At 36.8% G+C, this 16,598-nt stretch overlaps 1 protein-coding gene across 7 annotated transcripts in view; it reads left to right on the plus strand.

Moving 5' to 3' along the window:
• Positions 1-16,598, plus strand: part of PAN3 (poly(A) specific ribonuclease subunit PAN3) — a 115,155-nt gene that overhangs the window by 79,460 nt on the left and 19,097 nt on the right. For 5 of the 7 annotated variants that reach the window (XR_013824764.1, XM_079902564.1, XM_079902566.1 and 2 more), the window contains 8 exons: positions 1,249-1,496; positions 2,625-2,681; positions 3,868-3,972; positions 4,792-4,849; positions 11,312-11,473; positions 12,042-12,158; positions 12,246-12,347; positions 15,489-15,654. Coding sequence is in view for 6 of the 7 variants with exons in the window: in XM_079902564.1 (XP_079758690.1) it covers positions 1,249-1,496; positions 2,625-2,681; positions 3,868-3,972; positions 4,792-4,849; positions 11,312-11,473; positions 12,042-12,158; positions 12,246-12,347; positions 15,489-15,654 (1,015 nt within the window). In the remaining variant the exon portion in view is untranslated. The remainder of the gene's footprint in view (positions 1-1,248; positions 1,497-2,624; positions 2,682-3,867; positions 3,973-4,791; positions 4,850-11,311; positions 11,474-12,041; positions 12,159-12,245; positions 12,348-15,488; positions 15,655-16,598) is intronic. The other 2 variants (XM_079902565.1, XM_079902567.1) reach the window with 1 other exon arrangement.

The following is a 16,598-nucleotide window of genomic DNA, read 5'->3' on the forward strand; positions in this document are numbered from 1 at the left end:
TACATCTTTTCAAAAAACAGTGTTCGTGTTTTATGAATTCTTAGCAATTGAAATTCATATCCCTGTTAATCATATTTCTGTGACCAGAAGCATTTTGGTAACTTTTTTCTTGAATCGTGAGATGGCATATTATTTCAAAGGTGAAGTTTTTCAGTTGTTTCCCAAATAGCCAGAAAATAGCTCCTGGATAAGCTAATTCTTTCAGGAAGTGTAACTAACTGTGGCTGGAGAAACCATTTTCAGTCTCTGCTCAGAACTGATCGCCTCCATTAAGCCTTTGACTAAACTGTGCCTGGTTTTACTTAATTTGCATTCCATCTGTATGGAGGCATGGAGTTGACAGTACATTCGTTTCTATTTGAGTGTTTCTGTAAGCCATTTTATGCCTTTTACATGTGACCTGGCCTTGTTTTCTCAGATAGCTTGGAATCTCCTGAGGGTTGAAGACAATTGTCCTTTCCCTTTCTCCACCATAGATTCATGATAGAGGATGCTCTGCATACAATGGTTTCTTGCTAGTTGTGTTTAGGTAAAGCTCGCACTAGAGCAGAGTATGCATCTGCAGAAATTTTCAGTTGTCTACTATATAGCGTATGCCTGTTTAAAGACAAAAGGCATCAAAATAGTATACGTCTTGATTTTAAAAAAACTATGGTATTTAAGCGGCCATGTATTTCAACTAAGACTAGACTTAGTTTTTTTTTTTGCTTTTTCAAACCATTCTGTTAGTAGTATTTGGCCAAAAGAAATCTAATAAATCTCATTAAATAATTTTATTTTTTGATAGTAAAATATTTTAGGGGTATGTGATATTTGTATTGTTAATAGCCATAGTTTTAAATGATTCATTACAAAAAAGGAATTATGCCTTTTATTAAAGAAAGGCTTTTATAAAAGGCATAATTTTATAGAGTCTCAGTTATTTCTCACTTTTTGATTAATTTATTAAATTATCAGTAATTCTTATTATTGAAGTTTCTCATGTAAACCTTGATATGGAGGAGACGTATTCTTACAGTAAATATCCTAATTTATTTGGGAATGACTATATTTGAAAAAAAGAAATTCTTTACATTTGCTTTTAATCAGAGCTTTCTCTAAAACGAGACAAAATTGTCTTTTATTTTTGAACTTAAAGAATTTTGCTAAAGATGTTTCTTCCAAATGAACGTTTGCATTTTATTTTCCAGATTTTTTTCTCTGAAACCAGTTTTTGCTTTCTAAGAAACATTTTTACATCTTCTTCAGGAATGTCATTGTCTGCTGGATCTTCCCCTCTGCACTCCCCCAAGATCACTCCACATACTTCTCCTGCTCCCAGAAGAAGAAGTCACACTCCAAATCCAGCCAATTACTTGGTGCCTTCTAGTGCCTCTACACCTGTTAATAATCCTGTCTCTCAGACTCCATCTTCTGGTCAGGTGATCCAAAAGGAAACTGTCGGTGGGACGACTTACTTCTATACAGACACAACTCCAGCACCTTTGACTGGAATGGTATGTCTGCATTTAAAGGAGAAAAGAGAGGGCTCTTATAGCAGCTTCTTCTTATTAATGAGATTAACGAGGAGGTTTACCCAGTCCTGTATCTTTATACTGTGATGTGAAAAAGTAATTAATTTCTGACTTAGATGATAATTCCAATCTCTTCTTACCTGTTCAAAGTAATCTGTTTCTGCATTAATAATATCTCTAGTTTTGGCCAAATCTGCTTGTAATCAGAAGTTATATTTAAGCTCTAGTTTATTACTTTATGGCATGTTTTGCTTATGGGGTTACCTAGTACTTGTGCTAGCTGGTGTTGATGTTTGCTGACTTTTGTTTGTAGATACAGGTAGTTTCACCTCTGAAGTTAGAGAAAGTAGTTAGAGAAGTAGATGGATTCTTATCAGTAGTTGCTGAGAGCAAACCGATGATAAATGCTTGCTCAGGCGAGGCAGTGATTTAATAGCTAGAACTCTGGATGGTGGAGGACACAGTGATAGGAGGCCTCCAGCATGGGTCACTGGTAAGGAGGGAGGACGTTCAGGGAGCCCTGATTATGGGTAAGGAAAGAGCTACCAAAGGACTGTAGGGGGGGAGGGGCCGAGAGGGAAGCGTCATGTTCCATAAATTGTACACTTTTAGTTTCATAATTTTGTCCATGTTCAAAAATTATTTAGCTATAGAAAAATAAGTAGTAGATGAAGATCTCATGAGTAAGAAAGCCAAATTCCATTAAAATATGAATGCTGGTCTAAACTGTAGATATTTGACAAAATCATAACTGACAGGCTTAGATGAAAAGTATGTTTGGATTTTGGTAAGCAGATTTTGACCCCATAAGTTAAATTAATGATTTATTTTGATTACATTTAATATTTTACTAAAAGGCAGTTTGAGTGGAAAGACAACAGATTTTTATTTTTCCTTTTTAAGAGTCCCAGTTCTGCCATTGTTTTGTGACTCTTGAATCTTAGTACCTCTGAGACTGGTCCCCCGATTGTAAATGAGGTTAAGCACACGACCATCGTATGAGAAGTAAATGTGAAAACATTTATAGAAGTACTTGTAAATCATGTAAAATGCTTTCTAAAAAATAATAAAATAGCTAATAGTTTCTTGTTTTGTTTTGTTTTTGGTCAGAGATCTTTCAAAAGTTATCACAGAACAGCTTGCCGAACTGAAGGTCAAATAATTGAGGTAGAGTAGAGACTTTCCTTGGTTCTTTCAAGTAAGAATTCCATCAATGTTTTACTTTCGGGGGGAGGGGTTATCATATTTTATCATTATTTACGTTTTTTATTTTATCATATTTGTAGAAAAAATTAGTTTAATCTATGAAGAGGTTCTTTTGTCACAAAACTGTCTCAGCTGTTTTTGTGGAGATTATATGTGGCACATTTTTGTAATGTTTTTACCCTTCAAACCACTCTTAAAAATATGCTCCTGGTAAACCTGAGGTAGTCATGCCCAACTATACTACCTGATATAAGGAAACCAAGGCAAGAAAAAGGAGGCACTCTTCTCCCTTCAGGTATAGGTTAAAGGAGACCTTACAGGTATTGCAAAATCACTTCCTGGTTGAGGTCCAGAGCTGAAGAGCCACATGAGGGCAACAGAAATCAAATGAATTCATTTTTAAAAGAGAAAAAAAAATGTTTTGGCTTTAAAAATGAAAGAATAAAACAAAAGATATTTTAGGATGTACTTGATTTTGTATCGTGGACCAGTTGAAGGGAAGGAGAGGCAGAGGAAAAAGGGAAAAAAGCGGGGTGGTGAGAAGATTCCAATTGGAAGAGGCAAAGACAAGAAGCTGGAAGCAGAATTGAGTAACTTCGTTGTAGTTTGATTGGAAGGTATATTGTCATACCCTTCTGTTCACCTCCACTGCTGACCCAGAGTATGTTGGTCCTCTTTTCTGTTCTAGTTTGAAGTGTTAAGTATCTAGATAACATTTTGTTTCGTTTGGTCGCTAGAAACCCTTAAAGAGGACAGTTCTTTGGGCTTCCACGGCAGAGTTACTACCTGATCTGACTGTGCCCAAGCACCGTGAATATCTACTTTCTTCCTCTCTTCCAGCTGCCTTAAAAAAATGCTTACAAAGAGCTCCTTTTGCCTCTCATTGGACCTGAAATTTTACTGTATCTGAAGAAATGTTTCCTTTCTCATTAGATTTTTAAAAACTTGTTATTCCAATAAAAATTATTTAAAAAATGAAATCATTCAGAAGGTGTACTAATAATAGCTTTTCTCAGGTGTTTAATTCACTATTATTTAAAGATTAAAAGTATCCATTTGTCACTGTCATTTAAAGATTAAAACTTTATCGAAATAATGATAAAGCTTATCAATTGATCATGATATTTTCCCCCTTCCTATCTTTCAGGTTTTTCCAAACTACCATATTTATCCTCCAACTGCACCTCATGTTGCTTATATGCAACCAAAAGCAAATGCACCTTCCTTCTTCATGGCTGATGAACTCCGACAGGTATGCTTTCAGAGTTCGGAGTGGAAATACTTAATGTCTGTCGTGCTTTAGCAAAGAACTGGAGAAAGAACAGAGCTCCTTTCAAATTGTATTACTTAATCAAATATGCTGTAATAAAGAAGATAGAATTTACAGTTTATGAGACTAATTGATATTTATTTAAGGAAACCCATTTTTAAAGAAAATTGCAAGTAACTGTGTTCAGATGTAGAACACGGAGTAGCTATTTAAATGGGCCACCTTTTTGCACGGCACCTCCTGTGCCCTGGAAGGTCTCTGAAGTATATAAATAAATAATTTAAATGGTTTCTAACCACTAGACAACTTTTTGCTAATATCTGTAGTAGTTGGCTAATAAGTAATTTGGCCTAGAAATGAACTTCATTTTTAAGGCAGCTCAATATTTTCTGTAAAGTAGGTTTTATAAAATTATTTAGTTTTTTTTGGCAGTGTTGAACAGGTATTATTTGGTATGTAGAATTTTACTTTACTCTTCGATTCTCAGAAATGTTTTTGTTTCACAGAAGTAAGTTGCACCAGTATAATGTTTGTAGAGTGAATTATCGACGAGCTTGGCCACAGAGCTAGCCGCATGCTCTGGGTTATAGCACTGCTACTTGAAACCAACCTTAGCGATGGGCAGGTCTATCCAGGACTGGAATTTAGACATTTCACATTATTGGAAATGTTATGTCCTGATACCAACATTAAAAAGTACACATGCCAAAAATATTAGTACTCAGGCTCTTCAGTTGCAATAGAAAGTCCAGATTTCAGAAGTTGTGTTTAGATGTAAATATACTTGTTTTCTTTTCTTAGGAGCTGATTAACAGACATTTAATAACAATGGCTCAGATTGATCAAGCAGATATGCCAGGTAAAATGCAAGTTGACTGATGCTTCCTTTTAAAGGAGAGTGTAATCCTTATCTAGTCCTACATGTTTTTATGCCTTAAGCTAGCTAATTACTGTTTTATGACTATATTTATTTGAAACCTACTTAAGAAGAATTCCAAGATGCCATTGATCTAGTATTTTTTCAAAGAATTCTACATGTGACAAGATTCTAGTTCATCCAAAAAACAGGTAGTTTTAGAATTCATGGTGATTTACCTCATCGTGCACTAGAATATTATTATCTTTTGAAACGATGAAGTATAGGTACTTAAGTAGGGGTGGGGAGGTGAGTGTTATTATTATTGAGGCTGCGGCATGCCAGACAGGGTACTAAGGCTTTCTGTGTGTAAGTTTTTTCCTCACAAAACTCCTGTGGTATAGATACTAACATTATCACCTTTGTTTTACGTATGAGGAAACTGAAGTTAACAGGCAGGTTAAGTAACTTGCCTCTAAGAACAAGTGGCTAGTAATATCTGACCGAGTCAGAATTTAAACCTCGGTTTTTCTGACTGTACCATGATGTTTCTCAGCATTAAAATCTCTTTGCCTAGCTTATTCAGTATAGGCACAGTGAAATGTGGTGTAATTTAGGAAAACTTTATAAATAATACAGTAGGAATACATTTGCTGTAGCGATAATCTCAGAACACCTGGTTGTAATCGCGAATTCAGCACAGTCCACTGTGTATCCTCTTGATCGCTAAAGAGTTCAAAGGAATATGTCTGTCTGGCTGTTATGTCTTAAGGCTGGGCAGGAAACTTACCTGTCATAGCCTTTGAAATGTTCACGTTGGAATTTTCCTTATTATTAAGCATTGTCTTTGAGGCCCTAGCTAGGGTAAAAAAAAAAAAAAGTTAGAAGATGCTATTTACAGTGGCTTCAGAATATCAGTACCTAGGAATAAGCAGAACAAAAGATGTGTAAGATATCAGTGGCAGAGATTTACTAAGGTGTTAAATAAGATAAATATAGAGAGTGAAGTACGATATTCATGAATAGGAGGACATAATGGTTGCCATTTTCGTAAACTAATCTATAGATTCAGTATAATTTCAGTCAAAGCACATGAGCTATTCTTACTCATATACTTCTGACACCTAATTCGTGTCCTAACAATTTAATTGTTAAGGGCTCAGTCCCATAAGACCACTCCTTCTTCAGATGCCAGCTGAAATGGGGTACCCAGGCTACTCAAACTTCTCTCTGGCCAACTACAAATTTGGGGGTTTCCACAACATGCCCTCAGGTTCGGCGATTAGCTGGAATGACTCACAGAACTCGGGAAAGCACTTTGTAAACTGTTACTGGCTTATTATAAAGAGTACAACTCAAGGAACAGCCAAATGGAAGAGATATATGGGGCAGAGTGTGGGGATAGGGTGGGGTGTGGGGAACTTCCATGCCCTCTCCAGGTATGCCACCCTCCCAGCCCCTCATCATGCTCACCAACCTGTAAGCCCTCTGAATCCCTCTGTTTAGGAATTCTTATGAATGTTTCATTGTCTTGGTGTGGTTGATTAAATCTCTGGCTCTTCGTGATTGACTCAGTCTCCAACCTCTCTCTCCTCTGTGGAAGGTTGGGGGATTGGCTGAAATTTCCACACTTCTAATCAAGATTTTATTTTATTTTTTTATTATATTACAGCATAGCAGAGCTTTTCATAGTATATGATAAATATATCAAAGAGTAAAGGTCCAAGACTACCTGAAGCACTTTGAAGATTATGATTAGGGTTCTGGGTGTATTGGGGAGGGGAGGCTTGGTTTGAGTCTATAGTAACTGAAACAGTGTCGTAATGGCACTGGGTTAGACAAATTGATTACTGGAACAGACTAGGGAGAACCTAGACACATTCTGTGATAGAGGTGGCTAATCAGTGGGGAAAGGAAGGCATTGGAAAAAATGGTTTTCTTTATGGTAAAAGATTGTATTGTTACAATTGTATCATGATCTCAAACCACATGCAAAAACCAGTTCCAAATAGATTAAGAATTTAAATGTCAAAAGCAAAACTTTAAAATTCGTACAATGAAACACAAATGAGTAAATTTAATCTTTCCGTAGAGAAAGATTTCCTATACTGGAGGCAAAAATTCTTGACTCTTAAAGAAAGTACTGATAAATTTTACTGAATTACGGTTAAAGGGACTTCCCTGGTGGTGCAGTGGTTAAGAATCTGCCTGCCAATACAGGGGACACGGGTTCGAGCCCTGGTCCGGGAAGATCCCACATGCCGCAGAGCGGCTGGGCCTGTGCACCACGACTACTGAAGCCCGCACACCTAGAGCTGGTGCTCCACAACAAGAGAAGCCACCGCAACGAGAAGCCCACGCACCACACAAAGAGGAGCCCCTGCTCGCCGCAACTAGAGAAAGCCCGCACGCAGCAACAAAGACCCAAGGCAGCCAAAAATTTAATTAATTAATTAATTAATTAATTAAAAAAATTAAAAACACTCCAAAGATATCTATAGTAAAGAAAAAACTTGAAGAAGGTATTTACACAATTGACGAAGAAAATAAAAACCACAAATTAGTAAGAGCCTGAAAAAAAAAAAACAACAAAACAGAAAAATGGCCAAAAGGTAGGAATAGGCATTTCAAGAAAGTGGAAATTCATACAACGAAAAATCTATGAAGAAATGTTGAACATCACTGATGATCAGGGAAAGACAGATAAGATATCATTGGAAAGTCTGACCATGTGCAGTAGTAGGATGTGGATCCACAGGTTCTCCAGTACATTGCTGTTGGTTGTATAAATTGGTGAATGTGTTATCACTTCAGAAAATTCCTGAAGCTGAATATCTGTGTACCCTGTGATCTAGCAGTTCTGCTCCTAGATATAGGTCAACTCTATATTTTTAACTAGAAAATGTATAAAGTATCCATAATATCACTGCTTACAATAGCAGAAACTTTGATCAGTCCAAACGCTCATCTTGAAGGACAGTGGGTGAATTAACTGATACTGTCAGACAATGGAATATTACATGGCAGTTTAAATGAAGAAAGTACACTTCATAAAGAAAGCAGTAATGTGGAAGAATCTCAGTAATGTAATATTAAGTTTAAAAGTGAGCTGCGAGAGACTACATAGAGCATGATACCTTTTTATAAAGTTGAAATTTATATATGTATTTACATTATCAATAAATGCATGTGTATATGCATATATACATAATAAAATTTTGAGGAATACATATAGGTATAATGAAACTATATAAAAACGGAAGGAAGAGAGAGAAGGAAGGCAGAGGTTGGTAGAGAACCATGTATTTAGATGACCATTCAAGTCAAGGTCTGAGGCTTCGTTTTGTGTGCCAGGTTTGCAGATGCTTACCGTATTATTAAGAATAATTAACTGAATAAAAGCAGGCCATGCATGGACATGAGCTCGTGATTTGAGTGTCACAAACTAAAGATTGTGGTTAATCCAATTCTGTGCGCCCGTGTTCAAACAAGGTTTAATAAGTGGTTTTTTCTGTCGCTTGTCTCACTCTGATCTTTTTTATGTCTCATGTTTACTGTTAACCTTTGACTCATTTTGACTCATTTATTAATGTTGGTCTTACTGACTTTTTCCTTTCCCTTTTCCTTTCTATTCTTCATACTTCCATCAAATTAGGACTTCTCAACTCAAATCATAATTTATTTCCTGTAGATCAGTGGTTCTCAGCCAGGAATGATTTTACCCCTCATGGGTCATTGGGTCATTTGGCAACGTCTGGAACATTTTTGATTGTCACAGTTGGCAGCGGGGTGCTACTGGCTACTAGTGGGTTGAGGCCACAGATGCTGCTAAATACCCTCCAGTGCACAGGACAGTCCCCGACAACGAAGGATTGTCTGGTCCAATATGTCACTAGTGCTGAGCTTGAGAAACTCTGCCATAGGTTTACCATGGTGAGCCTCAGACATTCAGTATCTTAGATCCAGTCTGTCATTCTCTATGTTCTTTGAGGGGACGTTGGGTTGAATAGAGGAAAGACACTAAAATTTTCTTTATCATAATTTTTAATGTTATTTGGTTGAACTGAGCCCCAGACTAAATATTGGGCTGAATTAAGGAGTGCATTTGTCTGGGATCTTCCGAGTTGGTTTTCTTTACTTTGATTTTTGATGCCAAACAGTGATTGAGACACCCCTGTTCCCTTTATTGGTACTTAATTTTGTGCATTTGTTAAACTGAACTAGAAACGAAGAACAGCAGAACAACAAATGAATTTTCCTGTCTATTAAGGGAAACATTTGGTTTTCAAGGTTAATATTAGGCCACATATGATTATTTCAGAGTAGACTGGGAAATGTAGGGTTAAAAGATGATTTTCCGAAAAAAGGTTAAAATCAGGATGTACAGATATAAAAAGGAGAAAGTACTAAAGATTTTATTTAAGTTGTGAGGGAGCCAATCCTGTATTACAAAACACATCATAGATGAGGAATATTGAAACAAATGTGTAAACTGTCTTTTCCACAGGGGAGGAGGGAAGTCCGTCGAGCCTTCACCAGACAGCATTGCCTATAGACGAGAATTATCTTGCAGTGCGGTATTTATCAGTTATTTACAGCTTAACAGAGGTGTAAAATATCTCCCACAGAATCAGACGCCAGAGGGTTATCCTTTAGACAGTGCACCGTTTTCCACTGAAGCACAATTGTTTTCCTTCAGTGTGTAGAATTCATGACTTGCTTAAAAGTAGACAGAGGGAGAAGGGAGTTCAGAGCATAACATTTTTAGCTTATTGTGGCCCTCACACAGTCTCTTTGTCACACTGATGCTCTGAGTACCGGTGTTTGGTGTAGTAAATTTCAAGTCCTTGTTGTTGGTCTGTTAGCTGTCTCACCGCTCTTTCCATTTGTTTTAGCTCACTGGAAGCAGTCTCATCCATCATTTTGTAGTAAACATGCCAGATCTTCTGTAAGATCTTTCCTAATATCCTTGGAACTGGCTTTCCTTTCCATGGCTTTGTATTTCCATGTGTAGTGGTTCTCAAAGCACGTGACCCAACAGCAACTTTTCATTATCACCTGGGAACTTGTTAGAATTGCAAATCCTTGGGCCCTGGTTTAGACCTACTTGCTGACTCAAAACTCTGGGCATGGGACCCAGCAAACTGTGTTTTAACAAGCCTCTCGGTAATTCTGAAGGGTGCTAGGGTTTAAGAACCAGTGCCATGGTGAATTGTACTTTTTTAAAAGCTATTTTGCTTGGTACTGTATTGTTTTATGTAAATCTCAATCCTTTTTCTCTAAGCCTCTTGATAAGAACCCGTATTTCATTAATATGTGTTCACTAATACATAGTGGATACTCAATATATTTTTACTAATTTGAAATTAATTCCCTTATTAAGTGCTCCTTATCAAAAAACTAGGAAACAACATTTATTCATCATTTGTTTCTTTGTGGAAATTGAACTGATTGTTCAAATAAAAAATAGTAAGTGGGCAAAAGTTACAGCTATATTCACTTGTGTGTATATTTCCCTTATACCGCCTTTCTTCCATAGAACATGCCTTGACCTTGGTTTGAAAGTTAACAATGAATTGATGTTTGTTTTTCACTACGGCCAAAATTCGATCTAGGGGTTAAGAGCACAAGGCTACGGAATCAGAATCCTGGGTTTGCATCTCAACTATCTCTCTAGATGTGTGATTTTCACTTTCCTTGTTTATGAAATAGGGAATCCTATCTCATAGAATTGTTTCAAGAACTAAGAGATAATGAGTGTAAATATTTGGTAAAGGCAGAGGGGTCATTTTGGACCTGTCTTCTGGAATTTCTTAATGACGTTTCACTTGTATTTCTTAATAGGAAATACAGGGGAACATGGCAGGCATAGTGGTAAAGCTGTTTCAGTTTTTTTCTTTTGTGTTTTGCTAGGTATTCAAACTGTGCTATTCCAATGAATGGTTTGAGAGTTTGATACAGATTGCTATATTTGTACATATAAATCGATATACATACACAGACATATTACATATACACTCCAGTTTATTGTTGTTTTCAGTTTCTTTAAAAAAGAATTTCATATACTTAACACCATTGTCTAAATATGTTTTTACAAAATAAGATGTTTAAAGACAAAAACTGTCTTGATTTTTATTTTACATCAGAATCAGAAATGGTTAATATCTCATAAGTGATAATGCGAATTGTTTCTAACAGCTGAGAAACAAGAGTGGTGTGCTATTATAAAAGACAAATGTTTTTGAGTGCCTGAAATCTAGTTGTTCTTTTGTTGTTTTATAATGCCTGTCTTTATTGATAGTGAGACGAGTGTGTCCTATAGAATTGTTACAAATGTTGACACTGTTCTAGAATACAGTGTGTTTGATATCTGGTTTATAGAGTTGGTTTCTTCTTCATTATTTGAGATCTGAGAGATTTGTGAATGTCTGCAAGTTAAAGTCACCTTCTTATGAATTACTCTAGCAGTCCCTGCAGAAGTTGACAGCTACCATAGCCTGTTCCCTCTAGAACCACTGCCACCACCCAACCGGATACAGAAATCAAGTAATTTTGGATACATTACGTCCTGCTACAAAGCTGTAAATAGCAAAGATGATCTGCCTTATTGCCTTCGGAGGATACATGGTAAGGAAGATAAATTATCCTCTTTTAGGAGCATATTAGTGAGGCTAAGATTATTCATAGATTCCTAAGTGAGTTTATTTAACATGAATTTAAAGGATAATACATATATTATTTCATTTGGAAATTAGTATTTCATAAGTGATGTATAACGTGGCTTTTTCTGCACATTTCTTTTTTTAAAAATTAATTTATTTATTTTTGGCTGCGTTGGGTCTTTGTTGCTGCGTGCAGGCTTTCTCTGGTTGTGGCGAGCGGGGGCTACTCTTCGTTGCGGCGTGTGGTCTTCTCATTGCGGTGGCTTCTCTTGTTGCGGAGCACGGGCTCTAGGCGTGGGCTTCAGTAGTTGTGGCTTGCGGGCTCTAGAGCTCAGGCTCAGTAGTTGTGGCGCACGGGCTTGGTTGCTCCGTGGCACGTGGGATCTTCCCGGACCAGGGCTCGAACCCATGTCCCCTGCACTGGCAGGCGGATTCTTAACCACTGTGCCACCAGGGAAGCCCTCTGCACATTTCTGATGAAATAAGGGGGAGACGTCATTTACAGGTTAGCAGAAACTTTTTTCTTTTTTCAGGTTTTCGTCTTGTTAACACAAAGTGCATGGTATTGGTGGACATGTGGAAGAAAATCCAGCACTCAAATATCGTGACCTTGCGTGAAGTGTTTACCACTAAAGCTTTTGCAGAGCCTTGTGAGTGACTTGTAATGGTCTTTTTGCTAGTGGGCTTCATTATTTGAAGCCAGATTGCAGTAATGAGTGTTTGTGTTTTATTTTAAGCTCTTGTGTTTGCATATGATTTCCACGCTGGAGGAGAGACTATGATGAGCAGACACTTCAATGACCCTAATGCGGATGCCTATTTCACAAAGAGAAAGTGGGGTAAGAAAAAGATTCAAGCAAGCTGTGTTTGACAGATGCCTTTGCTCTGTGGAAGAGTAGTTTTGTATTTTAAAACACATGTAAATTTAGCCCTGTAATCATTCAGCGTAAAGACCCTATTGCATTTAAAAAAGAAATACCTTAAAGAAATGGAGTCAATATGTAACAATAGGAAATAACATGTTACGTACATGTATAGACTGAGATGAAGGTGGGTTATGAAAGACTCGTGTAAATACCTGAAATTTAAGTAGCTGAGAATACGATAAAAGGCTTTTTTTCCTCTTAAAATTTTTTTTCTTTAAAAAATATAGTGCTTTCTGGGGCTTCCCTGGTGGCACAGTGGTTCAGAGTCCGCCTGCCGATGCAGGGGACACGGGTTCGTGCCCCGATCTGGGAAGATCCCACGTGCCATGGAGCGGCTGGGCCCGTGAGCCATGGCCACTGAGCCTGCGCGTCTGGAGCCTGTGCTCCGCAACGGGAGAGGCCACAACAGTGAGAGGCCCGCGTACCACAAAAAAAAAAAAAAAAAAAATTATAATATAATGCTTTCTGAATAAAGATGGTTTGGAAAATTCAGTAAATTGAAAAGTAATCCCTGTAACTTCACCACCCAAAGCACGTCTCTTGGTATATTTCTTTCTAGTCTTGGTTTTTTGTTGTGGTTTGTTTTGTTTTGCATACTCCAGTGTGCCGGTGTGTCATTTATCAATATGTAATTATTTCCCTAAACAAATGCTTTTGCTTGAAGGTGGGATTCTGTGTTCCTTAAGGAGCTAGTCTTCAAAATAAATTTTCAGGTAACTTTTACTTAAATGGGGAATATTTTCTTTTTTTGCCCCTTTCTAATATTTACTTAAAGAATTGTTTTTTAGTTCAAATATTGCAAAGAACCAAAATATTTTAATTACATCCTAACAAATGATTATTAAAGGGTAAGTTGTTTCAGAGTAAAAATAAATCCATTTTGTTGTGTGTATTAACTAGTTTATGTTTTGGGGTCAAGAAAAATGTATGTATCATTTTCTTGTATGGGGGCAGGAAAGAAACATTACATTCTTGGCAGTGGTTTTTAATTTGTTAAAGATTTTCCTGAATATACCCTGAGAGGAAGTAAGGAGGGAGAAGACTTGAGTCCACATTCCAGTATCTTTAGGATCATGACTCCTTTAAGAACTGGCATTATGGATAAAAAATGTATTCTGTTTACTTGTAACTGTGCTTTCTGACAGTTGAAAGAAGAAAGCTGTGGTTACATGGCTGTTTCACATTAAAAGTCTGGTCACATAGTGTGGTCATTTGTTTCCTTTTGCCATGTCATCTGTAGCACATACATAATTTTGTTGAAGGGGATGTGGTGTAACTTTTCCTACAGATGAATATAGCTGTAGTTGTTCAAGTTTATTTTAGTAATAACACCTGTGAAGTGACTGTTGGCTTTAATTTACAGCTGGGTTTCTCAGCCTCAGCACTGCTGACATTTGGGGCTGGATAATTATTTGTGCGGGGCCGTTCTGGGCATCGCTGGGTGTTCAGCTGCATCCCCGCCATCTACCCACTAGATGCCAGGAGCAGCCCCTCCTCCAGTTGTGACACCAAAAGTATCTCTAGGTGCCTCCAGATGTCCCTGAGGGGCAACACGGACCCCTGTTGAGAACCACTGATTTATAGCACTCCTTTCCAGTTTTTTTTTTTTTTTAAATCTTAATTCTGTTTTTTGGTGTTGGCTGACTATTTGATATATTATGTTTACATTTTCCTAGGAATCAGTTCTTTTTCTAGTATTGTTTGAATGGTAGTAACTTCCCTAAATGTACCATATATACTTTAATTTACAACAATTTATATAATACAAGGCAATCCTCTGTTTTCCCAATATGAATATTAAAAAAAGAAGGAAAAAAGAGCCAGTGTTTGTGTAAACTTATAGAGACATAAATGGAAGTATAATGCTTTCTTATACTATTTAATTTGTTAATTTAAAACAAACTAAAAAATCGCATATTGTAATAAATATTCTAATAAGAAAGTGGCAATAATAATAGCGTACCATATAGGGACTGTGATAAGAGGTTTAAAATGACATAATGTGGGTAAAGTAACTAGACAGAATCTGGCACACAGTATGCACTAAATATTTGCTATGAATATGTAGCTATAAATATTTGCTATAAATATTTCTTTTCCTTACTACCACACTTATTAAATAGTTTTATTTAAACTCTTCGTGGTTGTCTTTGATGTTGTCTTGACATTTATCACTAGAGCTACTTTTTGAGTCGTCTGTCACTGTTTTCCAGATGGTATTATCTTTAGTTCTGTCTAAATTGAGGGATAGCAGTTTTTGAATTTTGTGTTTGCTCTTCCTTATTTGCTATTTATTATCTCCACAATTAACCATTTAACTGTGTTGCTTTTATAACTGATTCAGAAAAGGTTTGTTTACAACCATATGAACACTTGGATTTATAAAGTCATATTCCCTGAAATAATTACAAAATCAAGATTAAATTTATACGGCTTCTTTTCTGCTGATTAACAGTGACCCAGAAAGTAGTATCAAGAAGCACTTAACAAGAGTTGATAGAATCAAAAGGATTACTTTTCGTGGTAGACCAGATCATTTTTGTGTTTCTTCATTACACATAAATGACCTTCAGTGTTTTACATTTATGTTTTCTGTGAATTGGATGTCATTTCATCTAACTGACTTGGCTATAATAGGGGAGGCTGAGCAGTATGAGGAGAATAAGAAAACACTCAACATAAATGATGGTAGAGACTTTTGTTTCCCTCAAGCCACAGGTGTGTAGTTGCCACACACCTGAATGGTAGTATAGGCAAGGGTTAGCCACAGTTTAAGAAAGATAATCTCTGCAGTTCCTGTTTTTAATCTGAGCTCATTTATTTGGCTCACAATTAAGTATAAATTCTTACTTTAAATAATTTTTGTGCAATAATTATAATGGTCACAGAAAAGAGAAGCTCAGTGAGAGAGCTCTGCTGCTGCTAACAATATAAAGGTATAATATCATAAATAAGAAAATTTGGGTTTGTTTCTTAAATTCTTCTTGCTTTGCATGTTTTAGTCTTTTAGTTAATTATTTAAATGAAGATGCCATTTTTTATTTGCTTTTATAGGTCAACACGATGGACCATTGCCCAGACAGCATGCTGGATTATTGCCAGAATCTCTTATTTGGGCATATATTGTCCAACTGAGCTCTGCATTGCGTACCATTCATACAGCAGGTTTGGCATGTCGAGTTATGGACCCAACAAAGATTCTGATAACTGGCAAAACAAGGTACTAGCATTTTGAGTTTTGGCTTCTTTATTGAGCATCTAACCTATGACAGCTTAGTAAGCATAGCATGATGATTTGTTTTAATTCTACCTTTTCATATATTCCATCCAGAAGAACTGCCGTGACTTTGAGTTCATTTGTAAGTTTTCTTAAAATGTTGAATTCTTAATAAGATGCCTGGTTATTAACCAAGATCGTGTGAGGGTTTGGGAGGTATGTATGGTTAAGGTTGGGGGGATAGCAAACAGTGTCAGTACAACTTTTCTGTGTACAACTGTGGTTCTCACATTTTGTCATGAGTCCCAATATTCTGGAGGGCTTAGCATAGGCTGTTGGGCTCCACCCCCAGTGTTCTCATTCAGGAAGTCTGGGGCGGGGCCTTAGAATTTGCATTTCTAACAAGTGCCTGGGTGACTGATGCTGTTGCTGCTGATTGGGTTTCATGCTTTGAGAACCAGTGATAAAGGGTTAAGTAACACAGACCTTGACTTCACTAGAGTTTTATTTGAGTTGCTGAAATTTTGAGAGTTGTCTTCGGTAGCATAGCATAAAGAGCTTAAGGTCTAGTACCAGGTTACCTGGGTTCATTATCCTGGCTCTGTTAGTTACTTAATTAACATCTATGTGTTCAACAGTCTGTGAGACAGGTACTATTATTATCTCCATTTTCCATATTTGTAAGGTACCTGCCTCATAAGATTATTGGGAGGATCAAATGAATTACTACATATAAAATGCTTTGAATGTGCCTAGTACATGTTAAGAAGCTAACTAGTTCTCTTTTCATGAATAACTAATAAAGAAGCAGCTCGGTTTGGTGAAAAGACCACTGGCCTGGTAGTCAAAAGATGTGTTATAGTCCTGGCTTTATCCATTCCTGACTTTTATAACCATAGGCCTATCACTTGATGTCCGTGATGTCATCTCTAAAATGGTGATTGATA

The sequence above is a fragment of the Stenella coeruleoalba genome (genome assembly GCF_951394435.1).
Source record: "Stenella coeruleoalba genome assembly, chromosome: 18".
Lineage (NCBI taxonomy): Eukaryota > Metazoa > Chordata > Mammalia > Artiodactyla > Delphinidae > Stenella > Stenella coeruleoalba.